Source organism: Talpa occidentalis, unplaced genomic scaffold (genome assembly GCF_014898055.3).
Source record: "Talpa occidentalis isolate TD23 unplaced genomic scaffold, MPIMG_talOcc4v2.1 talOcc4.9, whole genome shotgun sequence".
Classification (NCBI taxonomy): Eukaryota; Metazoa; Chordata; class Mammalia; order Eulipotyphla; family Talpidae; genus Talpa; species Talpa occidentalis.
In genome coordinates, this window is record NW_023605305.1 from 78,473,205 (window position 1) to 78,490,023 (window position 16,819).

Sequence of the window (16,819 nt, forward strand, 5' to 3'; positions counted from 1 at the left end):
GCATCTGGAGGGACACACTCTGATCCCAGAGTTTAAGAAAGGGACCCAGAAAGTGTGGCTCGGGGCTCACCCGCTGCTTGGCCTAACCCACACAGACTCCCCTGCCCTTCTCTCTTTTCCCCTCAGGTAGGGTGGTTTGGGGTGGGTACCTACAGTCAGGTCTTCCCTGGTAGTGAATGGGGTTGGGCTGTTTTCCGTGCAGTTGATGGTAAGGAAAGGAATGGGGCTCCAAGGAAGGGAGGAGAAGGCAGTTCAACCAGTTTGGAGAGGTGGGGCCTTGTATGTGAGGCTGGCCTAGGGGAGCTGCTGGACTCGGGGAGCTGCAGGGAAGTCTAGACAACACTCAGTCCACTTCCTCCAGCAGGGGTCCAGCTCTTCCCTCCTGATTGAGTCCTCATTCATCTGCAGGCCACTGGGAAAGCTGTGGGCTGGATCTGAGTGTCACTATCCAAATGGGCCCTTGTAGGGAGGGAGGGGAGAGAAACGGGAGGAGGAAGGGAGAGACGGAGAGGGAAGGAGATAGACAGAGAAATCAAAAGAGAGAGAGATCAAAGTACATCTGGGAGAACTTTCTCAACCCACAGATGCCTCATTCCCTCTGTACCACAGATCCTGCCTTGATCAGCCTCTCTTCTTTTTGGTGGTTAGGACAGTCCCTCCATTCCACTGCCCTGCAAATGCTCCAGACCCTCCCACCTCTCAGGCTTGACCCCATAGTATTTTCAGATTCACCCTTTCTGCCTCACCAGCCTCTCCTCTCTCCCCACGACTCAGCCTGCTGCTCTGGGGCCTGGGGCATCCCAGCCCAGCCCTCCCCAGTTCTCTCCCAGTGGCAGGGGAGAGGGCGGGATCTCGGCTCTAGCCAAAGGAGGGTGGGGCCACACTACTGGCTCACAGCCCGGGCTGCCGCTAGAGCTGGGGTGGTTTGGGGGTGAGGCACAGCCCCTGCCTCCCCTCCCTTCCCCCAGGTATAAGAGCTGAGCTCTGGTGAGCTGGCTCCTCCTGTCCTGTCTCAGCGGCTGCCAGCAGGTAAGGAGAATCAGGGCTTTTCACCCAAATGGACTGCCCCCTGTTCAGAGGGCACACTTGGCCATCCTACCCTAGTTTGGCCGGGGAAGGGCAGGGGGACCAGGTCTGGAGTGTGTGTTTTGGGGGTGGAGGTGAGCGGTAGGAGGAGGTGGGAGGGTTGAGGCTAAGGTGAGGTCTAAGATATTCTCTACATGAAGCTGTGACCTTAATTTCTGGAGCCTCCACAGGGGCTGGGCCTTCTGTAGGGCTGGCTCTGGCCCCTGGATAAGGTGCAGCATATCTGGGCTGGTGCTGAAGAGGGTAGTTGAGAAACGCTTTACCAACTCTCTACACCCCCACCACAGATCATGAGCCATCGGCTCCTCCAGGGCGGGCTATAGGACAACAAAATTCACAAAAGGACCAAGCACAGCAGACACCATGGGACAGTGCCGGTCAGCCAATGCCGAGGTGGGCCATTCTTTTCTGGCTTGTCCTCCTCCTTTTTCCTTTCCTCCAGGCTGAGGGTCTCTGCTCTTTACTCACGTCTCCCCCTTCACTATGGCCTTGCCCTGTACTCTAGACCCTGCTGGGGAGACCTGACTCCTCTCCCTGGTGCCCACACAGGTGATGCACATGGAGGCCTCCTGGGAAGAGATGCCCAGGCCTCATGCTGGGACCTGCCCTGCCTATGGGCTGGGGGTGGCTGGAGGAAGACTTGCTCAACCTGTGGTGGAGGGCAGAGGCCAGTGGGGGTGAGGGGAGCTGGGTACTGGGTTCTGGAGTGGGTGGGAGTCTGTGTGCCTTCCAGCTATCTTCTGACTTGGCTTTGCCAGGCTCCTGGGGGAGGTAGAGTGTCATATGGCAGGTGGAGCCTCTCTGATGTGGGTGCTGTCCCTGCCTGCAGGATGCCCAGGAATTCAGCGATGTGGAGAGGGCCATTGAAACCCTCATCAAGAACTTCCATCAGTACTCCGGGGAGGGTGGGAAAGAAACACTGACTGCTGCTGAGCTCCGAAACCTGGTCACCCAACAGCTGCCCCACCTCATGCCGGTACTGAGGGAGTGGACCCTGCCCCAGACAGTGCCCTGACTTCCCAAGCAAGTGCTCCACAGCCTGACAAGCCCCGGCCACACTGTCTGGCATCACCATCCTAGTCCCGCCCCCTTGGCAGAGGCCACAGTGCCGGGCTGGCTCTGGCCCTGCTTCCTGCCCCTGGGCAGGGCGGTGTGGGAAGATTGGGAGCTTCTGCCTCACTCACGGAACTGCCATGTCTTTCCTCCCTTAGAGCAACTGTGGACTGGAAGAGAAAATTGCTGACTTGGGCAACTGTAACGATTCTAAGTTGGAGTTTGGGAGTTTCTGGGAGCTGATTGGAGAAGCAGCCAAGAGTGTGAAGATGGAGAGCCCCGTTCCAGGGAGTTGAGAACCTTCCCCTGGAATTCTTGAGGGGATGTTGGGGAAAGGGATTCTTAGAGAAGATGGGCCCAGAAATATAACTCCTCTCTCCACCAACACCACCCCATTCCTCAGTCTGCACTGCCTTACCTCTGCAAGGGGCAGGCTCTTAATAGCCCTGGTGGTGGGGATGGTTTCTCAGTTCACTTCATCCATGGGAGCGCATGCAGCTAATGGGTCCGGAAGTGCCCACCAGAGAGAGGCTCAAGGACTGGTTGGGGCTAGGATGGATAGGAATGGTCTAAGGGCCAAGTCATTGGGGTATGGGTCAGGGTAGAGAGGAGCAGGGCTATGGGCCTGGGAATAGGGCTGGATATTTGGTACTAAAAAGGGTCTCTAAGAACCTTCCCCTCCTAACCTCTTCCCCAACCACACCATAGTCTCTGTCCAGTGCTATTTCTTCCTGTTTCCAGCTCTGCCCCAACCCTTCCTAAGACTGTCCCTGGGCTAGGGCAGGGGAAGAGAGAACAGGGTGGGGGAGGCCTTGGGAGCAAGAGGACCACCTGGGTGCTTGGGCATTTATAGAATGATGGTTGTTTTGTATCATTTGATTTAATAAAAAAATAGAAAAGTAAACGATGTTGTCTTGATTGGAAACTACCCCCCAGGGTCTGTGGATCAGGGAAAGTGGAGGTGAATGGCAGAGGCATTGGGTGGGGTGGGACATGGGAGGTTTGGGGGTGTTGGCATTGAGAGTGACTAGAGGTTCTCCTTTGTTCATTGATTTGGGTTGAGGTTGGTACCAGATCCCAAAGTGGGGAGATGTGGCACTTTATGAGGGATGGGTTCCTCTCTGTCAGTGGCCTGGCCCTCAGATGAGAGAGCAGGCATGTGTGCACATGATGGTAAAGGACAGGAACACATGTGTGTTGGAACCTGGCCAATTAGTAGCAAGGCAAATGGGCTGACTAACATGGGTTTGAATCCTAGCTCCACGATTCACTATCTTTGGAACTTTGGGAATGCTCTGAGCTTATCTGTAAAATGGGAATATTAATAATATTTCCCATGAGATTTGCTAGATGATAATGCAGGCATCATGTAAAGCGCTTAGCAGAGAGCCTGCCAGGTAGGGAGTGCGCAGAGAGCAGAAACCACTCCAGTGGAGTAAGGAAGGAGTCCCCTCTGATTTCACCACTGCCTCTATGGAGAGATGTCAAACTGGCCAGTTTCCTTGGATATCTTGGGGAATAGTGAAGGGTATATTTAGAGGAATCCCCCACTGCGCAAGAGGGATGGAGGGATAAGTCTAGAATGCTCCTGGTGGACTGAATTGGAGATGGGAGACCAGGGGGCCATTTCTGTCCCAGGTGCCCCTGATTTGCACCCATTGAAATTAGCTATTATTTCTGAAATCCTGACAGCAAGGAAGTTTCTGGAGCCAGTCAGGCTGGCCTGGAAATGCTACCTGAACCTGTCTTTTGGGGACTCTGAAACTAGGCTCCCAGTGATCCAGGTGAGAAGGGTAGGTGACTGCCCTTCCCTTCCTTTCTCCACCTGTAGGTTCTGCTGGGTGGGTGGGGTTGGGGGAGTGCCAGCTTCTACCACACCCTCTGGGGTGGGGGGCGGAAGGGTGTTAAAAAAGGTGTGTATCCCTTTAACCAGGGCCCAACCCCAGGGCCAAGTCAAGAAAGAGCTCAGTTGCTAACTACCTCCCCACCGAGCCAGCTCAGCCAGGCAGGCCTGGGAGGGAGTGGGACAGATTCTGGGAGTGCAGCGGGGAGGAGTCCTGGCTGGGCTGAGCTGGGGAGCTGCTTGGCAGTGCCAGAGCCCAGGCCCCAGAGCCCTGCTGGAGAGGAGGTGGACCGAGGAGGCAGGTGAGCGCCCCAGGCTTGACTTGGGAGGTCTGGGGTTGCCGAGAAGCCCCACAGGCAGGGGAGGCCAGGAGAGGGGGCAGTGAAGGGGCCTGGGAAGGGGAGCCTGTCAGAGACTAGGCAGGAAGATTTCGTTAATTGTTAACTTTCCTCAAGGGACTGCTTGCGATTTGGAGAGTTCAGGTGGGGTAGGGGACTGGAGAGGCCTTCTGAGGGGTGGATGGGCTGGCGAGACCCCTTCCCTGGCCCAGCAGCTGACTGGGCTTCTCTCCAGGGGCTGGGTCACTGGTTTGGGAGATTTGCCCGCAGCTGTTCAGATCCTCCCTTAACACAAAAAGGGCAAATGGGGGTTGGTGGGGGTTGAGAGGGGTGATCAGACCTGGACACAGGCCTCACTGGGTGCTGGGTGCTGGGTCCTTGGAGAAGTGTGGGGATCCTGGAGGAGCCAGAGAGAGCCCAGGTTGCCTGAGGGCCCCAGGAGAGGAGGCCGCACTGCGATGGCTTCTCTTCACCTCAAGACTCATGCAGTTCTCTGGATGCAGGGCCCTCTGCTGTGTTCTGGGAGCTGTTCCCTGGGAGGGACTTTGGGGCCCAGAGGGACCTGGGTGAGGCCTAGGGAGCCTGGAGCTCTGGGAGAGGGGCCAGTGGAAACCCCCACAGCTTCTCATCAACCTTAGGACCCAGGCAGGTTCTGGCTTGACTTGCTTTGCTTGGTGGAGCCACCTGCACTAAAGGAGGGTTCCCCTGCCCTGCCCTGTGGGGTGGGGGGTGAAGGCAGGGGTGCTGGGAATGGAGCCCTGGAGGTTCTGGTGAGCAGTTCAGCCTTTCCTTGCCAGCTAGTAAAGCACTCTCTGGGTGTTGATGAGGCCAGGGTAGCCGCAGTGTGGGGTGTGTGTGTGTGTGTGTGTGTGTGTGTGTGTGTGTGTGTGTGTGTCTTCTGACCAAACTTCAAATTTCACTTTGGGAAAAATTTCAGAAGAGGAGGCTTCTTCCTTTAGCTATTTGCATCAAAAGCACAAGTGAACGGAAGGTGAATGGTCACCCAAACAGAGGGAATTAAGAGTGGCAGAACTCCTTGCTGTATGCTTTTGAGTGAATTGGATACATCCTGTGAGGAGGGGGGCAGCCAGGGGAGAACACTTATGGGAGAGATCAGCCTCTGGTTCTGAAAGAGCATGAGAAGAGGGAGCAGACAGCAGAGAGAGGGGGTCTGAGACAGCTTTCCAAGGGAACAAAGCATTCCCAGCTCAGGGCAGATTGTACCTTTTCTGCATATTGAAGGCAGTTGGGGTGAATGAGTGAATGAAGAAGAAAATGAATGAGTGAGAAGATGAGCAAGTGAATGAATGAGAGTGAATAAATGAGTCAATGAATGAATGAATGAACAAATGAGTGAACCACGGGTGAACCAGTGAGTGGAGGAATTCAGGATATGTGTAAAGGACACAGAGAATGGCTGATCTGGACTTGAGAGGGCCTGGCTCTCAAGTGTGTGGAGACTAGGAGGGAGAGGAGTACAGCGACTTATTCTACTTGGAAACAATTTAAGACTCCAGAAGTATGTGGAGGTGAGAAGAGAAGGTGAAATTTGGAGGGTGTGGTGCCCCTCAGGTTTCCAGACTGAAAGGAGTTGAAGAGATGGGGGGTGGGGCCTGGGAACCTGAGGGCTTAGGGTGGGGCTGGAGCAGCTGAGACCCAGGGGCATGGTGCTGGGCAATTTGGGCTTTGGGGGAAGTCAGCGAGCTGGCCTGAGGTGGGTGGGGTGGTTTGCTCAATGATGAATCAGCCCAGGAGAAGACAATGAAACATGAGGGGTGGGGGGAAGGCTGGGGCCCCAGTTGAGGGGGCCCTTTGGAAAACAAGTAATTCTCCCATTCCTACTTTTTTGGAAAGGCTCCAGTGTACATGTCCACCTTCTCCCCTGTCACACACCCCTTGCCCCCCACTAAGTCCTCAGGCCAGGATGTGCCAATGCAGGACTGACCTCCTGCCAGACCTTTCCCAAAAAGGGGCTGCAACTCCAACCCATGCCTGGGAGGAAGGGGCAGGCAGGAGGAGCAGGAGGCTGTGGGCTGGGTGTGGTGGCAGAGCCTCTCTCCTGGCCTCCAGGGAAGGGAGGGAAGGAGGTAATGATACTGGCTATCCGACCTGATATCCTTCTTCAGAAAAAACTTCAGGAAAGCATTTATCCAGACGGTTATCTCCAGCATTGTCCATTTGACTAGAAGCCGGTGTCTGTGCGCGCATGTCTGGAGGCCTGGGAACTGAAGCTCAGAGCCACCAAGCTAGCCCTCGACAGCCGGACAGCAGGCTGCTAACTATCTCCCAGGAGGTCTCCTGTATCTTGCCTGCCTGGTCACCTTGGGCCAGGTAGGGGCCGGGGCACCATATGGAGAAAAGGCAAGAGGAGGCTACCCAGGTCAGGGAGAGAAAACACCCAGCAGAGAAGTGGTGAGAGGGGTGAGCCTGCCAAGGGGGAGGGGGACAGAGTCACACCACCTCCAAAACTGATTTCTTTCCCTTTCTTCTGGATGGCCACTTCCCACTGGATTCCTCAGTTAGGGGACAAATGGGGTCTGGGATGGTAGCGGTCGGGGGTATTCTCTGAACTCTCTTCCTATCCCCAAGACTTAATGGGGAGTAGGCCCGGCACAGCCCTTGCTGAATTGGGTCCCACTTTCAGAATCTGAGGGTCAAGGGCCTGGGACATTCCTCCCACAAGGGCAGCAAACAGTCATGGATTGAAACATTTTTCTCCCTCTTCAGTGGTGAATGTTTAATGTTCTTACCAAAGTCTTACAAAGATACAAACACTGAACCACATGGTTACATGTTTATTGAAGACTATGGAGAGCAAGCATGGTCTCCTGCTGTCTTCCGGCCATGCATCATCCTTCTGACCACAGGCCAAAGTATTCCGGTGGATGGGGCAGGGAAAGGAGGCTGGGCAGATGTGCCTAGCCTGACCCCTGTTCCTCCCACCTCCCCTTCCTTCCTGCTTCCTGGCCTGGTTCCACTCGGTCTCATTCTTCCATTAGAAAAGTTTGTAGGAAGAAAAAGCTTAAGGGTGGCCTGGGATCTGGATGCCTGGCATCAGAGCTGGAAGGAGGTGGAATATTTATACATCGTCTACCTGGAGTGAGGTGCTGGGCAACATGAGCAAGGGTAGACTCAGATTAAAAACTGGGAGGTTGATTATCCAGGATAAAAAAAAAAAGGGCCCCAAAGGCTTTTTGGTTTGAAAAACACAGTGGCTGCATGTTAGAAACACAATCCACATCGGAAGAAACTACAGCCTTAGTAATTAGTGGGCCCAGCCAATGCCAGCTGGGCAGTCAAGGGGAGGAGGGTGCTGAGGACAGGGGTCAGGGCAGGCTTCCCTGGGGAGATGCCATTTGGGCAGGCTTCAGCTAGGTGAGAGGGCAGGGCACTGGGCCTGGGAGGAAGCCTGGCCACGAGGGGGATTAGAAGGCAGGTGTCCGGAACCACAGTGTGGCCTGGTGAGATGGACCTCCCTTTTGTGGGTTGCTCCGGCATGGATGGTGGCTTTCCCTGCCCTGGCAAGGGATACTTTCCCTTGCCAGGACCCAGTGGGCAGGGCCATTGCAACTCATTCCTGGGCTTGGGGGCGGGAGGGGTGTCTCATTTGCCCAGTTTACTTGGGGGGGCTCTGGGCATGGGCGGGACTCAGAGCAGATCCGCCTGCTCCCCTCATATCCTGTTATTCAGTAGGCTGTGTCCGCTTGGAATGTGAATGTCTTTTGTCCTGGGGTGAGGGGGTGACGTGTGTGGCCTTGGGCCAGCTGCTGCACTGTCTCCAACTGGGGTAGGACCAGGCCTCGCTCCTCCTTAGGTAATGGGGGGGCCCTTTGGATCATGCTATATATTTTGGGGGTAGATATGAGGGAGGATAGGCTATTGGGGTGTGACTGGGGTTCTGCATAAATCTCTCTTGATGGATCAGGGCCTTGTCCTTTCCCAGAGAGAGGCAGCTGTGGTCTGAGACCTTGTACTCACTGCCCTGGAGTCTGGCTGAAGGGATTGGGGAGGTGGGGGGTGGGGACAGATCCCTACTTTCTGCTTTTTTGCTTGGAGCTGGGGTCTCGCTAGTCCTGGGGCTGGGGAATGATGGTTCTTGCCTCCAGCTCCCTGGCTCATCCTAGCACTTCTAGCTGTGCCTGTCACCAGGGCAGGGGCTCCGGTTGCGCCAGGGGTGGGGCAGGGTGGAGGCCCAGGCCCTTACTCTCCTGCTCTTCCCACAGGAGCCTCTTGCTCTCATTGGGACTTGGACAAGCCCAGCGCCTGGGGCTGGGGAAGGTCCTGGAGAACCTGTTGAGGCGGTTGAGCTGGGGAGCACCTGGATTAGAGGAACCACATAGTTCTCATTCCAGGCCCACCCCCGCGCCCACCGTGTGTCCCCCTTACCATGCCTCCTCCCAAGGACTGGCCAGTCTGCAGGGGCCAGGGCTCAGGGTGTGTTTGTGAAGGAGGATGAAGGCAGGGAGATAAGAGGAGATTTGGCCTGTGGGTTCTCATCTCCCCTCCTCATGGTGCCCAGGCCCCGGGAGGAGTGAGGCAGTGAGATGGCGGACAGCTACACAGAGCTGGAGAAGGCGGTCGTGGTCTTGGTGGAAAACTTCTACAAATACGTGTCTAAGCACAGCCTGGTCAAGAACAAGATCAGCAAGAGCAGCTTCCGGAAGATGCTTCAGAAAGAACTCAATCATATGCTGACGGTAAGGTTCTCTTACCCCAAGACCTTGCTACCCCCAACCCCCAAGCCCTTCTCCCTCAGGGCTTCCTTCCCTACTGCGGCCTCTGTTCTCTCAGGGTGCTCAGGCTTGAGCCAGCAAGGGCTCTACTCCCATTTCCCAGGTCAGGTGCTAGGATTCTGTTTGGAGTTGTGCTTGGGGGCTGAGGGGCTGCCACTCTCAGCACTGCTGACACCCGGTTCCCCTTCAGGACACCGGGAACAGAAATGCTGCTGACAAGCTCATCCAGAAACTGGATGCCAACCACGATGGGCGCATCAGCTTCGATGAGTACTGGACCTTGATAGGCGGCATCACGAGCCCCATTGCCAACCTCATCCGCCAGCAGGAGCAGCAGAACAGCAGCTAGAGGACCCTTCCCACCATCCCTGCAGGCACTGCCCCAAGTCTGCCCCAGATGTCCTTCCCGGCCTTCCTCCTCAGCCTCTTCGGCCACCCAGCCCTCTGCACTGGCTTCCCCCTCCAGAGCTTCTGACCCCTGTTGAGCTGGAGGCAGGGGGATCTTAGAGCTCCTTTTAGAGTGTCTCAGTCTGGGGGTCCCTCCCCAAGGGTCTCAGTCCCTGGAGCCAGCAGACCCTAGGGGTCCTGTGAGATTTCCATGCTGTTTGGGGTCCCCAAGAGTTCCCTCACCTGTTCAGTCAATGCATCCGATGCTCCTGCCTGCTGTTGCCCGATGCTGGAGGTCAGTTTGCTGCTTCAGGTCTTTCTGCCCCTGGCAGCAGCAGCGACCGCTCTTCTCTCCCTCAGCCCCTCCGCTGGGTGGAGAAGACTTCCAGGGACTCCCTACCAACTGCCTCTGGGTCTGGGAATGAGCTAAGGGGGGTTGAGCCCCTCCCTCCTGCTCAATCAAAGGATGGCAATAAAGGTTGGATTTAGAGTTTGCATTCTCCTTACCCAGTCCCTTTGTGATATTCATTAAAACCTTTCCATCCCTTGGAACCTCCTCATGCCTTGGTAGTCTCTGCTCTGGGCCCCTAGAGAAATCCTCCAGAGAAATCCCAGGGGCAGAGCAAGAAAGCAGCCAGAACTGTGGGTCCCAGCAGGTGCTGTCAGCCCTGGGTTAGCAGCCTTCCTTCCTGTGCCACCTGTCACTGTCTCTGGGCCTCTTAGCCCAGACTTTGGTTCATTTTCATCTTCAGGCACACAGGGTATCCAGTAAGTTCTCCTGTTATAGTGCAGGGGAGCGGCACCCCAGAGCCTCCAAACCTGCCTGCTCTAAATAGGTTCTGCTATCCGCCACATCAACACAAAACATGTAAGACTTTAATGGGAAGGAACTTTAATACAATGAGTAAACAATACAGAAAAGACAAAGAATATAGTTTCAAATCAAACACCGAAAGTTACCCGTCCCCTCGTGGGTAAAAGTCCATCCAAACGGGATTGGCTCAGAGCAAGGCCCGAAAGCCTGCCACAAGTCTAAAGCAATTTCCAGTGGGGACCCACAGAAAAGGATCAGAAACAACCAGGCAAGTTTAGGAGAAAAAAAGAGCAACATCAAATTCAAGATAAAAGCTGCCATTGTTGGGCCTCCCCAGTGGCACAGCAGTTGAGCGCTGGGTTGTGAAGCTGCCCACTGCCGCGGCTGGTTCGATCCCCGGCCAACGGGCGAGGGTCCCACATGGCGCCAGACCTCTCCTGCCGCCCGCTGCTCCCCTCAGCAGTGTACTTCTTCAGTCTGCTTGTTCTGCTCCCCACTCTGGCTCTGGTGAATTCTCTCACCCTCCTGCGCTTCTGACTGTACCCAGTGCTTGTATAAATAAATAAATTAATTAAAAAAAAAAAAGCTGCCATTGTTGTCCTCCCCATGGGTCTCTCACCCACATGTGTTTCAGGACCAAAAGGCCAGTTTCATCACATGTCTCTCTGCTCCATGTGCCTCCTCCAAGTCTCCTTCTGGCTCCATCCTGCTTCCTTCCTTCTCAGTCTCCTCTGCAGCTTCTTCTCTTCTCTTTAGTTCCACCCTCCTCTGGGTGGGACAGGGAAACTGGAATTCCCCTTTTCCTGGGGAACACCCTGTTACACTCCCTGCAATTCCACCAGAGAGGAGCCATGATCCTCAGGCTCAAGCCAAGAGTAGCAGTGAAGCCTCAAGTCCTCATATACAGAGAACTTTGTGGGATGGGAAATTAGGGGTGCAAGGAACTCAGGGTGTGGAGGCCAGGGTTGGAACTGGGGAGGGATGAAGGAAATGACCTTTTAGCTGCTGTAGGGGACCATGCCTGCTTCCCTGGTCTGCCCTGCTCCTGCACTGAGAACCCCTACCATGGGGAGATGCCCGCCCATGGGGGCAGAGGGACAGGGCAGGAAGACCAGCCTGCAGGGTTCTGCGGAGTGGTTCAACCTGGGCCAGCTTAACGTTTTTGAAAAGATACTTGGGCACAGACTGTTTTATTGGATTCCAGTTATAGATCCTTCCCCTACTAAAACTGATCTGCCTCAGAAAGGGCCTACAGTCTTGATTGCATGCTGGTCCCCTTCCCCACCATGCCTTCACACCATGCCTTCTTGTGCAGATGCAAACAGAAAGCACTCCCTTTACCTGTCCTGGGTCACAGTGCTGCCTTGACTGAATGGTGAATTTGCTCAATTTTTCTACAGATATATAGAACCCCAATGGTCCCCAAATAATACATTTTTAAATAATAATAAATTACTCTAAAATTTTGCATACAAGAGCCTCCCTGGTAGTGCAGGGGTTAAAGTCTCAGTGCTATCAAGTTATCACCAACCACTGAGGCCTGAGTTTGATCACCAGCCAGGGAGCTAACCCACATGGTGCAGCAGACCTCTCCTCTCTCACCCACTGCTCCCCTCCACAGTGTATTTCAGTCAATCTGTCTATTCTGTTTCCCACTCTGTCTCTGGTGAATCCTCTCACCCCTTGCACCTCTGGTCTACACCCCAGTTCTTATATGCAAATACAAGATTCCAATAAATAAAAAATCTTTATTTTTATTTTTAAAAAATATTTATTTATTTATTTATATAAGCACTGGGTAAGTCAGAAGTGCAGGAGGGTGAGAGAATTCACCAGAGCCAGAGCTGGGAGCAGAGCAGGCAGAAGGACCGAAGTACACTGCTGAGGGGAGCAGCGGGCGGCAGGAGAGGTCTGCGCGCCATGTGGGACCCTCCTCCGGTGGCCGGGGAGCAGCCGGGGATCGAACAGGCGCTGCAGAGGCCGCGGGCAGCTTCGCAACCCAGTGCTCAACTGCTGCGCCACCGGGGAGGCCCAATAAAAAATCTTTTAAAAAAACAAAACACATAAAAAATTTATCCTTTTAACAAATTTTAAGTGTATGTATAGTATTGTTAGCTATACACACATTGTACAGCACACTTCTAGAACTAATTTTTGTTTTACAAGATTGAAACTCTATATCCACTGAACAATAATTCCCCATTCCCTCTCCTGTCAGGCCCTGGAAATCACCGTTCTCTGTTTTTATGAGTTCAATTTCTCCCTTCCTTCCTTCCTTCCTTCCTTCCTTCTTCCTTCCTTCTTCCTTCCTTCCTTCCTTCCTTCCTTCCTTCTTCCTTCCTTCTTCCTTCCTTCCTTCCTTCCTTCCTTCCTTCCTTCCTTCCTCCTTCCTTCCTTCCTTCCCTTCTTCCTTCCTTCCTTCCTTCTTCCTTCTTCCTTCCTTCCTTCCTTCCTCCTTTCTTTTCTTTCTTTCTTTCTTTCTTTCTTTCTTTCTTTCTTTCTTTCTTTCTTTCTTTCTTCTTTATTTATTTACTTATTTATTTATACAAGCACTGGGGTACAGGCCAGAGGTGCAGGAGGGCAAGAGAATTCACCTGAGACAGAGCAGGGAGCAGAAACAGGCAGAAGGACCGACACACTGCTGAGTGGAGCAGCGGGAGCGGCAGGAGAGGTCTGCTGCACCATGTGGGAATCTCCCTGGTCGGCTGGCAATCCAACTAGCACTGCAGAGGCTGTGGACATCTCCAAAGCACCGCGCTCATCCGGCTGCGCCACCAGGGAGGCCCCGAGTTCAATTACTTTAGATAGCTCATAGAAGAAGAATCAGGCAGTATCTGTTTTTGGGGACTGGCTTATTTCATTTAGCATAATGTCTCGAAGGTTCATCCTTGTGGCCACATGGCAGATTTCCTTCTTTTTAAAGGCTGAATAATACTCCACTATACATCACATGTTCTTTATATATTCATGTATTGATGACATTTAGGGTGCTTCTACATCTTGGTGCTTGTGAATAATGCGACACCAAATATGGGAATGATAGTATCTTTTTGAGATCCTGTTTTCAATTCATTTGGATACATACTCCGAAGTGAGATTGCAGGATCATATGGGAATTTCATTAAAAAAAAGTTTTTTTGAGGGGGCCTCCCTCGTGGCGCAAGGGGTTAAGCATTGCACTATGAAGCAATCTGCAGCCTCTGCAGCACAAGTTCGATCCCTGGCCAGCCAGGGAGCAACCCATATGGAGAAGCAGACCTCTCCTGTCTCTCCCGCTGCTCCCCTCAGCAGTGTAATTCAGTCAGTCTGTACTGTTCCCCACTCTGTCTCTGGTGAATCCTCTCACCTCCTGCATCTCTGGCCTGTACCCCAGCTCTTGTATGCATAAATAAATCTTTTAAAAAAAATTTTGAGGAATCTCCAAATTGTTTTCCATAATGCCTGGGTCATTTTACATTCCTACCAATAGTACCCAGGGCCCAGGGTTTCATTTTTTCCATATTCTCACCAAACACTTCCTATTTTCTGTTTTTGTTTTTTTAATTTTTGCATAGAAGAACTGGGATACAGGCCAGAGGTGTGGGGGTGAGAGATTTCACTAGAGACAGAGTGGGGAGCAGAACAGGCAGATTTCCTGAAAAACACTGCTGAGGGAAACAGCAGGCGAGGCAGGAGAGGTCTGCTGCACCATGTAGGTTAGCTCCCTGGCCAGGGATTGAACTTAGGCCATAGAGGTGATAGCGCTGAGACTTAACTTCTAGCCAACCAGGGAGGCCCCTTATTTTCTGGGGATTTTTTTGATAGTGGTCATCCTGATGAATGTGCGATGATACTTTGTGCTTGTTTTAATTTGAGTTCCCTGATGATTAGTGATGTTGAACTTCTATGTTTGTTGGCCATTTGTCTATCTCGATGGGAGAAACGTCTATTCATGTCCTTTGTCCATTTCAAAATTGGATGACTTCTGTTTTTGTTCTTGGTACTGAGTTGTAGGAGTTCTTCATATATTCTTTTTTTTTTTTTCTAAATTTTCTTTTTGAAAATAGTTTTTTTTTAAAAAAGATTTATTTATACAAGCCCTGGGTACAGTCAGAAGCACGGGAAGGTGAGCGAATTCACCAGAGCCAGAGTGGAGAGCAGAGCAGGCAGAATGACGAAGTACTCTGCTGAGGAGAGCAGCGGGCGGCAGGAGAGGTCTGCGCACCATGTGGGACCCTCGCCCAGTGGCCGGGGATCGAACCGGCGCTGCAGAGGCTGCAGGCAGCTTTGCAACCCAGCGCTCAACCGCTGCGCCACCGGGGAGGCCCTCTTTATGTATTCTTGATCTCCTTATCTGATGTATTATTTGAAGTGTTTTCTCCCATTTGTAGGTTGCCTTTTACTTCTGTTGATTGCTTCTTTAGCTTTGAGAAGATTTTAAATTTACTATAGTCCTACTTGTCTATTTTTGTTTTTGTTACCTGCTTTTGGCATCAAATCCAAGAAATCATTGCTCATTACAATGTAATAAAGATTTCCCCCTATTTTTTTTTTTTTTAGTTTTATGGCTAAGGTCTTAGTTTTAAGTTTTAATTAATTTTAGAGTTAAATTTTGTATATGGTATAAAGCAAGCATTTGATTTCATCCTTTTTCAAATGAGTATCCAGGTTTTCCCAGTATCATTTGTTGAAGAGACTATCCAATCTCTTCTATATACGCTTGGAACGATTGTTGAATATCATCTGGCCGTACTTGTGAGGTTTATTTCCGTGTTCTTCATTTTGTTCCATTGGTCTGTATGTCTGTCTTTATGCCAATTTCCTATTATTTTGATTAATATATAACTTTATATAATATGTTTTGAAATTAGAAAATGCGAGGCCTCCAACTTTGTTCTTTTTTTTTTTAAGATTTATTTTATTTATTTATGCATATACGAGCTGGTTTATAGGCAAGAGGTGTATATGGGGGGCATGTGAGAGCATTCACCAGAGACAGAGTGGGGAGCAGAATAGGCGTATCCACTGAAATACACTGCTGAGGGGAGCAGTGGGTGAGACAGAGGAGGTCTGCTGCAGTATGTGGGTTAGCTCCCTGGCCCGGGGATTGAACTCCTATTACAGTGGCTGGCAGTGGCTTCATAGTGCTGAGACTTAACCCCTTGCACCACTAAGGAGGACCCAAATTTGTTCTTCTGCCTCAAAATTATTTGGATTATTTTTTTGGGGGGGGGTTATTATTATTATTTTTAGATTTATTTTATTTATTTATACAAGCACTGGGTACAGCAGAAGTGTGTGAGGGTGAGAGAATTCATCAGAGCCAGAGCGGGGAACAGGTCAGGCAGACTGATGAAGTACACTGCTGAGGGGAGTAGCGGGCGGCAGGAGAGGTCTGCGCGCCATATGGGACCCTCACCCAGTGGCCGGGGATCGAACCGATGTGTTGCAGAGGCTGCAGGCAGCTTTGCAACCCAGCGCTCAACTGCTGTGCCACCGGGGAGGCCCTGTTTGGGTTATTGATCCTTTGAGGTTCCATATGAATTTCAGGATAGTTATTTTTCTATTTCTGCACAAAGAATCATTGGGATTTTGATGGGGATTGCACTTTTTTTTTCTGGCTCCATGAAGACACCTTTATTTCTCTACCTGGTACAGGAACAATGTGAACACAGAGGGCCCTTAATCATGGAGGGGGCGAGGATGGTAATTCCAGACCAGCACCCACAAAGGCTTGTGGTGCAAGTTGGCAACCAGATGGTGCTCTGGGCAGGACCATGCATGAGGAGGGACAAGAAGGACCAGTTACAACAGGGACTGTGGTGGAGGATGAGTTTAATGGCTTCTGACCTCACACTCTTGCTTGATGAAGTTGATCAGCCCTTTGGTGGAGGAAGCATGAGAGGTCATAGGCTGCTGCCATCAAGCTCAGGCTCAAATTTCTTAGCCAGCTGCTTTTCTACCTCCATTCCCCATTAGTCAAAGTGGTTGATGCCCCAGATGTCACCTTGAACTGAGATCTTGTGCTTGTATATGGCAATCAAGGCTTCTAGAAGGTAATGGTGTGAGCTTGGTGAACACAATTAAGTCAGTTGGGCAATTCCTTCAAAGACTTGGTATAGCCGCAGCTTCTCATAGTTGGTGGGATTCTTTTTCATGGCCTGCATCTCCTTTCTTATCAGGGCCTCCCTGGTGGTGCAGCAGGTTGAGCGCAGCTCTGTGAAGCTGTCCACAGCCTCTTGCAGTGCCTGTTCAATCCCGGCCTGCCGGTAAGGGTCCCACATAGCAGGGCAGATCTCTTCTGTCTCAACCGCTGCTCCCCTCAGAAGTATATTTCGTCAGTCTGCCTGTTCTGTTCCCCACTTTGTCTCTGGTGAATCCTCTCACCTTCCTGTGCGTCTGGCCCGTACCCTGGTTCTTGTATAAATAAATAAATAAATAAATAAATAAATAAACAAACAAACAAACAAATAAATCCTTAAAAAAAATAAATGTGTCTTATCAGAGACCAGAGAGGGAGTCTCTCAGGAGGGATCGGGGGAAGCTGGAGGTTGGCAGGCCAATTCTAATCCTGTCTCCTGGACCT

The 16,819-nt window shown here is 52.0% G+C and overlaps 2 protein-coding genes across 3 annotated transcripts; both read left to right on the top strand.

The window, feature by feature from the left end:
* The first annotated feature begins 922 nt into the window (after positions 1–922).
* S100A14 (S100 calcium binding protein A14) lies at positions 923–3,033 on the top strand. The gene is made up of 4 exons (XM_037499312.2): positions 923–1,029; positions 1,374–1,479; positions 1,916–2,062; positions 2,298–3,033. The coding sequence occupies exons 2-4, from the start codon at positions 1,450–1,452 to the stop codon at positions 2,433–2,435; spliced, it is 315 nt and encodes a 104-aa protein (XP_037355209.1). The 5' UTR covers positions 923–1,029; positions 1,374–1,449; the 3' UTR covers positions 2,436–3,033.
* A 1,099-nt stretch (positions 3,034–4,132) lies between these two features.
* Positions 4,133–10,808, top strand: S100A16 (S100 calcium binding protein A16). 2 transcript variants are annotated; one of them, XM_037498647.2, is made up of 3 exons: positions 4,133–4,284; positions 8,840–9,017; positions 9,244–10,808. In XM_037498647.2, exons 2-3 carry the CDS (start codon positions 8,865–8,867, stop codon positions 9,400–9,402), a joined length of 312 nt encoding a protein of 103 aa, XP_037354544.1. In that variant the 5' UTR covers positions 4,133–4,284; positions 8,840–8,864; the 3' UTR covers positions 9,403–10,808. The 2 variants fall into 2 exon arrangements, with proteins under 2 accessions (XP_037354544.1, XP_037354543.1); XM_037498646.2 differs by lacking the exon at positions 4,133–4,284 and adding an exon at positions 8,020–8,134.
* The last annotated feature ends 6,011 nt before the right edge of the window (positions 10,809–16,819 follow it).